The sequence below is a fragment of the Xyrauchen texanus genome, chromosome 34 (genome assembly GCF_025860055.1).
Source record: "Xyrauchen texanus isolate HMW12.3.18 chromosome 34, RBS_HiC_50CHRs, whole genome shotgun sequence".
Lineage (NCBI taxonomy): Eukaryota > Metazoa > Chordata > Actinopteri > Cypriniformes > Catostomidae > Xyrauchen > Xyrauchen texanus.
The window spans coordinates 12,598,428-12,611,516 of record NC_068309.1 but is presented as its reverse complement, the minus strand read 5'-3'; the positions used below and the strand labels follow the sequence as shown (position 1 = coordinate 12,611,516).

The window sequence follows — 13,089 nt, the reverse complement described above, 5'->3', positions numbered from 1 at the left end:
CCCTGTGCAACGAATGCACTGATTAAAACTGCCCCCGATTTATGACCCTTCGCATAAAATAAAACAGGACATAAATCTCCAATTGTTCACCATCCACATCAAGCCACATTGCTGTAGGGTAGACTGTCTTTTTGTCTGCATACTGTAAGACAGAAGTGAAATATAAAAATTGTAGAACATGGTTGTAAATTATGGGGGATTTTGGGGGGGTCTGACCCCTCTAATTATGGCTTGAACCCCCTCCAAATGATGTTAAAACAAAGGGGGGGGGTCTTAAAAGCATATGTTCTTTATTACATATAAGAATACACATTTCAGCAGGGTTCAGCAGGGTAAATGTGGTAACCATAGCAACATTAAAGGCTGCTCAATTCCTTCCATTAATTTCAGGATCAGACATAACATTGACAAAATATGAAAAGTGTGCTGATATTTAGTGTAACAGCAGTAGGACACTTCACTATTTGCATCACTCTGCTTGTATTTATCACTTTATTATACTTTGACATATAAATAAAAAATAAAAAAAGTATTTTGTTTACAAAGTATTATTTAACGTTTTGCAAAATTACCTATAGAAATTCCATTTAAAAAAGTAAATCCCCATGACAGTTATTATATAATTCGCACACTGGGTGCTGCATCATCAGAATCTGATGTTGCGAAAGCAACGCATGCACATATTTCATCCTCAAGTCAGCGCCATTCTAATGTTCTGCCTCTATAAGATGTCATGACTCACGTCTCTGAAGGTTGTTTATGGGTTATAGCACCTTGCTGTCCCCTGAAATTTCTCCCCTGGCTCAATGACGGACTGTACTTGAGGATAATGAACTCAAAGACACCAAACCCACCCTCCCACTCTTCAGCTGTCAATTCAGGTCTCTTTCTTTAATGAGTCTAACAAGCCTTTAGTAGGTCTACCCAGGGTATGTCTGTGTCACTTATGTGACTAATTTCGAGAAGTGGTTCTCAAATGGTTTTGCTTCAGAACCCAGATTTTAAATTTGAACATTTTACATAACATTCAATTTCTCATACTCTCAGCAGTCAAAACCTCATCTCATAAAACACATTGTGGTGGGCACAAACCAAGTTTATTCTCATTGCAAGTGAACCTGAATTTAAAGGAATATTCCAGGTTCAATACAAATTAAGCTCAATCAACAGCATTTGTGGCATAATACGGACTACCACAACAATTGCCCCTCCTTTTCTTAAAAAAAAAAGCAAAAATCTGGGTCCCAGTGAGGCACTTACAATGGAAGTGAATGGGGTCAATCTGTAAATGTTAAAATACTAATTATTTCAAAAGTAAAGCCACAAGACATAAACAATATGCATGTTAACACGATTTTAGTGTGATAAAATTGCACTTATTTTAACTTTGTTGCCATGTTGATGTATTGTCAACAAAATCCTAAAACCCTAAAATGACTGTAAAAATGAAGATTTCAACAACTTTACAGCTCAAATAATACATGATTTTTAACAGAGGAATTAATATAAGTGCTTTTATGAAGTTACAAGCTTTACATTGAAACCCTCAAAAAAATGTCCGTTTGCACTTCCATTGTAAGTGCCCCACTGTAGCTTAATTTTAAAGGTACAGTATGTAAGATTCAGAAACCCTTGTTATTAATGACACCTGTGGCCATTAAGTGAACTGCAGCCAGCTTCCTGTTGCTCGTGATCACGTACACACTCCATAGGGATGTGAGCGAGCATCGACCAAAACAATAACGTAACGTACAAAGAGACTGAACGTGATTCACCGGCATCATGCTGACAGATGAGGTAGCATAATTAAACTTATACAGTTATGATTGTTTTAGTACAATCTTTGAAACTGTATATTATATTTGACTCTCCAGTGCTGGAACAGGGCTAAAACAAAGTGTGGATATCTGTCTGACTACGCGAGACTGTAGTTTGAAGAAATCACTTTTCTTTGCATGATGCATTGACTGCATTTATACAATAGAGTATGTCGGCTTTAGATAGCTAGCCAGCTTTATCAATAGCTGTTAGCTAAATTTGGTGGATGATGGCAGTAGCTGTTTATAAAATAGAACATTATAAATATGTTAACAATTCAGTATTGATGTGATATGTAATTTTGATATATCGATGCTCTATTGTTTTATAATAATAGAATGTATATATTTTCTGTATAACAAAGTTATGTTACACTAATGAATGGAGCTTTTGCATTATCTTGAACATTGTCTAGCATTCATTTCATCTATTATTGTAGTTTACCTTGCTGAATTAACATTGATTAACATTGACATTAACCTGACATTTATTATAAAGAGTAAATTGTTTAAATTAGTTGAAAGTTACGATGCAAGGTAGCTTGCAATTCGTCAGCGTTAGCAAGCAAGATCAAGTTAGCTAAAAATTACACAGATCAATCAATCAATGGCACTATATTTCACATGCTTTGCAGTTATGTAAGCTTACTTGTCCAATAAGAAGAATGCCAATTCAGGGTCGGTTTTGATCCCCAAAACCGAACGAAGTTCTCTCCAGGAATCAAATGCCCTACGATGTTCAATATAGTTTTTGAATATAGACTTTAATAGGCAAACTAGGAAGTTGGCAAAAAAGGCAAATATTACATGAACAATTTGACATATTGACCTTTAAAAGAAAAGGTGGGATGAGTTGTGAAATGCTGTCGATTGAGCTTAAATTGTGTTGTGAATATTCCTAGTATTGTCTTGCAGTCCATGGTTTTTGAAGATGATTTCATGCCCTTCTTGTGTAGCAGTTTGTTATGACTAGTATCTGCTGCTAATTGCTGTTGTAGCTGATCAAGTAAATGCAGTATTACCATATCCATTTAACACATAGTACTAAATTCAACGTCTTGATAATTGTGTGAAAAACTTAATTGCGCTGAATATTTTAGCTTACCAGTAAATGCATGATTGAACCAAAGGGAATGCATGATGGAATGTTAGCATTGCAGGCTAATCAGTTAGCATGCGTAGTGGCAACACAAACAGAAATGTTTAATTTAACCATATTATGTGATATGTCAGATATACTGTAGCTTATGTATTTTCATGATTGAGGCAACATAAATCTTCAAGCGATATTGTAGGTTTTATTATAAGGTTACAAATAGAATGCCCAAAACTACTTAATGCAGCCAATTAAATCGACTCAGGGTCCAGAGGGGACTCAATCTTCAAGATAACATAAAAAAATAGCAGCAAAAAAATTTTTAGAGTTTGATTGGACGACCTTTAATGTCTGATATTTTCTCATCCCTTTTAAAGTTTGATCAGCCTAATTACTGTACAGTATTTTACCATGCTAACTATGTAGGAGTATATAGTTGCATTTTATTTGCATTTCCCCTTCAGTCTGCAACCCTATCAGAACAAACCCACCAGTGTAGAACCACTGTTTTACAGGGTCAGAATTTTTTTTAAACCTGTTCTAAGTTCAAATGTTTTCTTTGATGGCAGTAGACAGTTGGAGTCAGGATTTACGAACTTAACCTTGGTTAAAGATGAGCAGATAGGGAGGAATTCTCTAATTGGATCCACAAAATAGCAGAAAAAATGTTTAAAGCCACAGACTACCACACTGGGCTCTATCCCGCTGTCACAGCTCCTGTCTGGGCTTGCAGACTGCAGAGGGCCCCCGATCTGAAACAGTTTGTGGCTCCAACCTGTAGCCCTAGAGTGATCCCTATCCCACAGAGCTAATAATGACTATGGAGGTGTCCAAGCATGAAACAGCACAGAGATACCAGTCATTATAGCTGCAGGATGGGATCTCCACAATACTTCAGATGTGGTGGTTTAAGATATTTAATTATTTAAAGAAATGTACCAGAGGGAAGCTTTGTGGAACATGATACAGACTTGCGGTCCACTAATTTAAATGTGCTCAGTGGGGATTCCACTTGTGAAAATAAGCATACATGCCTTCATCACTCAGCAAGTTTTATAATGCATCTCTTTGAGTAGTAAACCCTACAAACTGTAATATTCGAATAAACAACATTGCTAAAACCTGGCATTATATAAATAAATAATCAGTAGCTTGAGCTTGAGTATGAGCACCAGATCACAATTTAAGGGCACAGTTCTATAAAAATTTTTTTTTTTATCTATGTCCTCGTAGGATAGACAAATCTAAAATGAGATGTCTTTAATATAGCCATTGTCTCTCTTATGATATTAAGGCCCTATATACTTCCGGAAAAGTTCATCTACATTCTTCGTTCATGGCAGGGCTGGACCGGTAAGAGAAATCGCCCCACTAGATCACTTAACACTAGATCAGCTAACAATACTTACAACATAAACAGAATTAGCTCTCAACAGTGCCACAAACTATGATCAAATTTACCAAAATACCAAAGTCTGCTATAATAAGTCAGAGAGTTCAATATGAACTCACACATTTCCCATCAAATTCTTCCAAGATCCCATTTTCTGGGCTATGTAATTAACATACATTTTACAGCTCTTATACTCTTACTATATGGCATGTTTCTATTTGTATACCTCCTAGTGTTTTAGAAGCAACATCTTATACAAATATGATTAAGTCTCCTGAGCTTTAAGAGCAAATCTGAGCAATAAAATACTCCTCTGGGTCTGTTTTTTTGCTTTCAAGGAGGAAACATAGGTGGAGTGATGGTACAGTAGACATGTGGTAGACTGGTAACATAAACTACAACGATCTGATTCAAGATTAAGGCAACCTAAGAAGTGGAGAGTTGTTGATGTCTCTAAAAAATGTACTTTATTGTGTATTGTAAATTCTTCTGGATCAAAAGTGCCTGTTGACAAAGTAACAAAGAGTCTTGGAATTTTATACTAGTTCTGTAAAGCTTATGTACTTAAATGAACCCACATAGGGGTGCCATCACCGTCACAATATCATGTATCAGATTTATTTTATAATTGTGGTCAGAGAGTGTAATAGTAATGAGCACTGTGTCTAATCCTCAACTGGGCAAACATTCAGACTCTGTTTGTTTTTTCAAAACAGCCAGATTCAGTTCCAGATCCAGTCCCAAAGACACAAGTTCCTCAGTTCATAAGGGAACCACCGTGGAGCGTAGTAAACACTTTCAAATAAAGGGGATTATTAGGGTATTGCACCAGAGAGCAAATGAAAGTCGCAAGGGTGGTCCTTAATGACCGTTTATGAGTGCTTGTGCTTGTGTTACAGGATCATGCGCACCCCTTGGCAGATGAGTTTAGAGAAAGTCAGACATGTGCTGCAAGAGGCGCTGCGGGTCTGGAGTGACGTCACCTCTCTCACCTTTACAGAGATCACCAGTGGGCGGGCGGATATCATAATCGATTTCAACAGGTAAAAAGACACTCTCTTTGTCTGCTCATGTTTTTAAAGGCGCCTTGTAATAGTTTTTTATGATTTTATAAAAAAAGTTTCATGACCATTGGCCATTTGCAATTTAAGTTATTAGATGCTGACTTTTGATTGACTGCTGTTGATTTGTCAATATTTTTAGGATATGTTAGGACTTGAACCAAAGAAGATGCACGCCAAGTTCCAATTTCCTTGATAAAACAGTTGCAGAATTAAAATGGTGTTTTAGTTGTGCATCCTCAATTTGTCTTCACGTTCACCAAATTTCGTTAAGTTTTGAATTTGTGTTTAGAAGATATACAGTAGATTGATAAATTAATCTGGGCCATGCCCAAATCTTTTTATTGGTGTATAACTAATGAAAGTTATTTGACAAATCAAAATAATTTTATCCAATTTTGTACAAATTGGACAAACATTGTTGGTAGAGTTAAAAAAAAAAAAAAATTCAGAAAGTTACAAATAAAATATTTGAAACATTTTATAGATGGAAATTAAATCTGAGGTCCTCTTTAGTTTTACATGACCATTTTCCTCCATCTTTCTGACTTTCTGAAATTAACAAGCCACTTTGTTTTAATTGGCTAACCTCTTTGCATGTTTGGTCCGGCCTGAAAGCAATCATTTCAATTATACAAATGTAGAACCTGAATGATCAGGGACTTTATTAAAAACAAACTTCAGCCTCTTTTTGCAGCTTACTTTCAATAAATTGTCGTTTTGGACTGGGGTGGGATTTTTGTGCTGAAAGTTAAAAAATATTTTCATAGTACATAAATGTCTTCTATTTCAAAGTGCTTCTCCAAGCACTCTGTAGTTTCATTCATGGATCATAGTTAAAGTGGATCCTCACAATCCACCAGAACCTTTTTTTAGCATGGGTGCTCCCAGTTATGGAGGCTGTCGGCGAATGGGAATAGCCATTTGAGCCCTCATTATTTGAGCTAATGCATTAATTCTGCAGTGTCTCCTGGCACCATTTAATATCAAAATGTACAATTGCTTTATAACAAATAATACAAGTCTCCCCAAAGCAAAGGTGACAAAAAAGGTGGGTTCCCTCATGATAATGGGCATTTACAATTCATGGAAACATCCAATGTTTCGAATTTTCTTTAGTCAAATTTTCAGAAATGTGCATTAAAAATGTGAAACATTTTGATGGACATGTTCATTGAAACAAAGAGGAAAAGTTTCCACTTCACTAGACAAACACAGATGCTTTCATCTCTTCTACAAGCCGGATATTAGAGTGGGTGTTGGTTTAGGATTATAGACACTGTACACATCCATATATACATGCATGTTGCTTTATACATTGCCATGGTAAGAGGATAGAGAGAATGAGAGAAAGAAGTGCCATTACTCAGCACACCTGTGGGGTTTAGTTCACAGGTTTCTGTTATGTTTAGCATGTGGCCATGCAAAACTGTTGCTCTAAATTCTGCAGTTTTAATGTTTTTTTCTTAAAAAAATAAATACAAAATAACCTGATTGTAGCAAAGGATTTGTGTTCCAAAATGAACTTTTTGCAACTCCTGGGAATTGAATTGAATTTGCCAGCCATAAATATTTCCTACTGGCCATTAAACTGTACTTTGCATTATTTTATTAAAATATATATTATATTCAATATATTAACAACCATCTACTTAAAGAGATAGTTCACCCAAAAAATGAATCATTTACTCACCATCATGTAAACCCATACAACTTTCTTTTTTTCTACTGAACACAAAACGAGATTCACCATTCACTTCCATTGCATCTTTTGTCCATATTGTCTAAATGGTGACTGAGGCTGTCATCCTGCCTAATATCTTTTTTTGTGTTCCATTAAAGAGAGAAAGTTATAAGGGTTTGGAACAGTAAAAGGAGTAAATGATGAAATAATTTTCATTTTTGTGTCAACTACTCCTTTAAGTAGATGGTTTTTAAGCCTTTGATTCGCTCAGGGTCAGACTTTCGTTCTTTAAATTAGATATAAACCTCGTAATGTTGCAGATCTTAATTAAGTTAGCAGACAACTGGTGAGTAACTTACTCTTTAATTTACTCTTCAAAGCCAACTTCTGCTTGCATTTGGCGCTTGCCGAGGGTTAATTTTGGAAAACCCTAAAAGCATGACTTTTGTTATAGCAGATTATTACCACAAAGTGCCTTAGAGGTATGTTTTTATTTCCTCTGTAGAACATATGCACCCATTTGGCATGCAGACAAGAATCTTAAAAGCCTTTGTGATAAAAGTGTTTGTTAAACAGTATGCAGCACATACACACAAAACCTATATAAATGCTACATCTCTTTTGAGAGGATATTCTGTTTCCTTCTGTAGAGACCTTGCTAAAGCCAGTGGCACTTTCCCTACAGAGTTGTAGCATTTACATTTTTTTGGAAAATGAGTGCCTAGATTCCTTATATAGAAATCGGCCACTTACTAAACACTAATGTATTTGTACAAAGTTATTGTGTTTCTCATATACACACGCTTGAAGCTCCAATAAGGGTTAGCGATATTCTCCAAAGCAGAAGAAAATATCTATGTCCATCATGCATAAAGTGAAATATGGAGGTCAGACCATGCAATGAAGCCTGCCTGTTCTGTAAATCTCAGATTGAATCAGTGGGATAGCAGTGGACCAAGCATCCATCTGTTTGTAGGTCAGTTTTTCTCAGAATAGTGACTTTTCTTACTTACAGATCTATTCACCCAGCAAGGCTCTGTGGGCAATTTTCCCTTTCTGTCTTTTTTTACAATGGAAAATATGTTTTTTGGTTTATTCAATTCCATTTAGCCAGAGTGGAATATACATTACCTTCCAAAAGCAACAAGTCTTAAATTGGATTCCTGGAGTCAAGAAAAATGCTGAGATGTGACTGTTACACTATATACTAAAGAATGACATATCTGCATATTAGTCATGGCACTGGCCAGGTCATATTCTCATCCTCATTTATAGTAATCATGTCATGTAATGAAGTGTGCGCTTTATTGAAATTAGAATAAGGGAAACAGAATGTCCTTTGCCTAAAATACTGAGTTTGACTATTCAGGTACTGGCATGGAGACAATCTTCCTTTTGATGGTCCAGGAGGAATTCTTGCCCATGCCTTCTTTCCTCGAACATATAGGGAGGGAGATATTCACTTTGACTATGATGAGTCTTGGACAGTGGGCAACAGTATGGGTGAGTGAAGGAGTTCAAGGGAACTGCAATAGCTGGGAACCATCTTTTATTTAAAGGGATAGTTCACCCAAACGTCATCATTTACTCACCCTTGTGATGTTCTAAACACATATGAATTTCTTTCCTCTATGGAACACTGGGAATATTTTAGGCAGAACAACAGCCTCAGTCGCCATTCACTTTTATTGTATGGAAAGACAGAACATTCTGCCTAACATATTCTTTTGTTTACCACAGAAGAAAGTAAGTCATAGGGGTTTGCAACACCAATTAGGATGAGCAAATGATGAAAGAATATTCATTTTTGGATGAGCTATGCCTTTACATATTCTGGACATTACTGATAAATGTTACAGTGTATGTAACTCAGAATAATATATTTAATAATAATAATAATAATTATAATAAAATATATTTTTACATTTCCTCTAGGTACGGACCTCCTCCAGGTGGCTGCTCATGAGTTTGGTCATGTTTTAGGATTGCAACACTCCATGGAATCAGGCGCAGTGATGTCTCCTTTTTACTCATTTTCTTACCCACTCCAACTGAGTGAGGATGACAAGCGGGGCATACAGTCTCTATATGGGTCAAAACACTCAGATGAGAAAACAGAGAAGAAGGAGAGGCCACCTAAAGTCACAGAAACCAATGAGATTGAAAGCATAGTGGTGTGTGTGTGATATTACTGAAGCTTTCCGATTAGTACTCATAAAAAGTACTGTAAAAATTATTTCTGTACAGTACAACAACAACAAAAATAATCAATGTAAAAAAAAAAAAAAAAAATCTTGGGAATTGATTTTGTTCCTCTCTCTCATTTTCATGTTCCTAGCCTGATGCTTGCCAAACAGACTTCGATGCTGTATCTATGATCCGAGGAGAGCTGTTTTTCTTCAAGTCAGGTTACGTATGGCGGATCCGTAATGGTAAACTCCAGGCTGGATATCCTGCTCTGGCATCCAGGCACTGGAAAGGAATACCAGACAACATTGATGCTGCTTTTGAGGACAAGTCTGGAAATATCTGGTTCTTTCAAGGTAACTTATCTCAAAATACACCGCTAGTCAAAGGTTAATTGGTAACACTTGTATTTTGTTTGTTTGTGTTTGTTAACATTAAGTAACTACATTAGTTAACAGAAGCTAACAATACGTTTTCAGCATCTTGGTTAATGTTAATTTAAACACTTTCTTGTTGATGTTAACATTAGTTAATGCATTATGAACTAACATGAACTACAATGAACAATTGTATCTTTTATCTAGTATCTTTATAAATTAACATTAGTTAGTTACGCATTTACTCATGTTCACTAATAGAACCTTATTGTAAAGTGTTACCAGCTTATTTGTTTCTTATTATCTTAAAAACCTTTAAGTTCGGATGGGCCCCGGCCCTCAAGAAAAAAAGAATGATAAAAATATTACTAACTATAATCTTGACCAACACAAAATAGGTATCGTTTGAAAGCTTAGAAGCTCAACTTTACAATACATGGAGGCATTATGACCAACATTGAAAAAGTGCTTTGAAATTTGCAGACAACTCAGAAGTTTTCCATTTCTCTAAATTATATTAAAAAAAACTGCACTGCACATTTTATTGTAATCGGTAAAAACATCAAATAGCCATGTGGCATATGTTTTTGGCAAGCTCTTAAAGAGTATAATACAACCAGCCTATTTTGTTTACCCACAGGCAAAAATATAGCAAGTAATAGCGAGTAAAATTATGTCTTTTACATACATGTTACATGTAAACAGGAGTTGCTTATTTGCCCCGTTTTAGCTTATAACTTCACTAAAATTCAACAGAACATAAAATATCACATACCAATTTATTATCTTTCAAAGTCCACACACAGTGTAACTTTGAAAACTGCATCCAGAGGTGGAAGTCATCCAAATATGGGCAGAGAGGACAGTTCACTGTAATTACATATTTCCACCACTAGATGGTGCCAAATACATAACGCAGACTAGATGATGGCTCAAATGACACAGAATGGAACTGAATGAGATCTCCTTCCTCAACCCTGCATGCTTTGGAGAGAGAGAGAGAGCATACCTTTAGTCATTGTTATATTTGCATGCATCATTAGTTCTTTTTTTTTTTTAGTTCTATTAGTACACAAATATTATGTTTTATTTGTTTGAAGACATTTTTGTAATGCTAATATAACTTTTGATTGTTTTGTTTTATCGACACAACATTGATATTCACATACAGGGAACTGGGATTACTTAGAACAAAACAAAAGCTGAGAACAAAACAAAAGCAGTTTTTCGAAAGCTATGTTATATAATATATATATATATATATATATATATATATATATATATATATATATATATATATATATATATATATATATATATATAAATGTTAAATCAGAAAAATAAGAAAAAATTAATTTTCCCCCTAGCAGTATCTTCAGAGTTTCAGAATTGATCATAGTCTATATTATTAAAAAAATGGAATGATACCAAACACTTGACCCTCTTTGTTTTAATTTTGGGTATGCCACTGAAACAGTAAATCTGTAAAAACACTTTCAGAGCTTAAAGGATTAAGGGCTTATGCTTAAATGCTTGAAACTAGTTTTGTTTTTAGACAAATTTAAATTCACCTAAGGCATGCACCCCTGAGACTTGAGCGGGTAGAATTCAATGAAGCTGTCATCTGAGGACATGTGAGGCATTTATTTCTCAAACTAGAGACTCTGATGTACTTATATTAGTTGTACATGTGGCCTTCCACATCTCTTTCTGTCCTTGTTAGAGCCAGTTGTCCTTTGTCTTTGAAGAATATGAGTCAGGCATATTTGTATATATATGTTTGGATGCCGAATCATGAGATATATGTTAGGTTTACAGGCAAGGTGGAGTATATAGTATAATATATTAATATATAAGCATTTCACTTTCCCATAACCAATAGCCAAGTATTTGATCAAATTATTGTGCCACTTACAAATGGACATTGTTCCATATTCTATAATGAATATATTCCTCCACCCATGATGATCAGACATTGGGCCTCATTTGTGAAACATGAGTATAATGAATTTGTGTAAATCGTTCATTAAACCATTTTTATGTAGATTATTGCATTCAATTCAACTCAACAATTTACATAAGAGTGGATTTATGATCGATATACATGAAGTTCTTTGTTCTGGTCATCTTTCATGAATGAGGCCCATTTAATTTTGTGCTTTACACATGAGTGGTATCTGTTTACCAAACTGACAAGCTCAATCCAATGTTATGTCTTTCACAATTTATGATCTATTTCAAAACCAAGCGCATCTGGTCTGTATGCATGTTCTTAGTGTCTCTCACCCACTAATCCCTCTGTAGGCCAGATTTACTGGGTGTTTGATGCAGAGCGGCAGATCACTGGCCCAGATTCAGTACAGCGGCTGGGTCTAACAGTGACTGACATCCAGGCGGCCCTCACGTGGGGAGAAGACAAAGCCCAGAAGACCTACTTCTTCAAGTCGGGAAGCTACTGGCGTTTCAACCTGATGGAAAACAGCCTAGACACAACACACGCTCGCAGCATGAGGGACTGGAGAGGCATACCGAATGACATAGACGCTGCTTTCCAGGACCGTTACGGTATGACTGTCACTTAAAGCTAAAAGCTGAAACTGTCACTGAAAAAGAACCACTGTTTTTAAACCGATTCCAGAAAATTCCTCCTGTCTTTCATTGGTTGTACAGATACACTGAAAAAAAAATGTGGGGTTTACTTTTACTCCATACAGAAATTGCTAGTACATTTAACACCACATTTTCATGTAAAGGCTAAACACAATTCTTGGTGGCTTTAATTAGATATTCTCAAGTACATTTTTCAAACTCGTTGTACATTTTACACTGAATTCATGTTTATAAAAATGTACTAGCATGTCAGTGCTTTTTTTTTAAACATATTTAGTCATGGAGAGTACTAATTTAATGTCTTTAATTGGCATAACATGGTCTGATTGTTAAGATCATACGGCCCAATATGCTTTTAATTTCAGCAAACATAACATGTGTAAGTATTTGTATGAACATAAAAAGATTCAACAAGTAAGACATAAACTGATCAAGTTTCATAGACATGTGACGAACAGAAATGGAATAATGTTCCCTGAACACGGTTCACGTGGTCTGCCACTGCGAGGACGATCAGCTGTCCTTCCTGTCTCCCTGTAGCACTGTCTTAGGTGTCTCACAGTACAGCCATTGCAATTTATTGCCCTGGCCACATCTGCAGTCCTCATGCCTCCATGGAGCATGTCTAAGGCACATTCACGCAGATGAGCAGTGACCCTGGACATCTTTTTTTGGGTGTTTTTCAGAGTCAGCAGAAGGGTCTCTTTAGTGTCCTAAGTTTTTATAACTGTGACCTTAATTGCCTACCATCTGTAAGCTGTTAGTGTCTTACTGACTGTTCCACAGGTGCATTGTTAATTGTTTATGGTTCATTGAACAAGCATGGAAAACCTGTTTAAACCCTTTACAATAAAGATCTGTAAA

General features: G+C 35.7%; 1 protein-coding gene across 1 annotated transcript in view; it reads left to right on the top strand.

Moving 5' to 3' along the window:
- mmp11b (matrix metallopeptidase 11b) overlaps positions 1-13,089 on the top strand; it is a 29,530-nt gene that overhangs the window by 12,527 nt on the left and 3,914 nt on the right. The window contains exons 3-7 of the mRNA XM_052104492.1: positions 5,206-5,349; positions 8,421-8,554; positions 8,987-9,225; positions 9,390-9,594; positions 11,920-12,180. Coding sequence (XP_051960452.1) covers positions 5,206-5,349; positions 8,421-8,554; positions 8,987-9,225; positions 9,390-9,594; positions 11,920-12,180 — 983 coding nt within the window. The remainder of the gene's footprint in view (positions 1-5,205; positions 5,350-8,420; positions 8,555-8,986; positions 9,226-9,389; positions 9,595-11,919; positions 12,181-13,089) is intronic.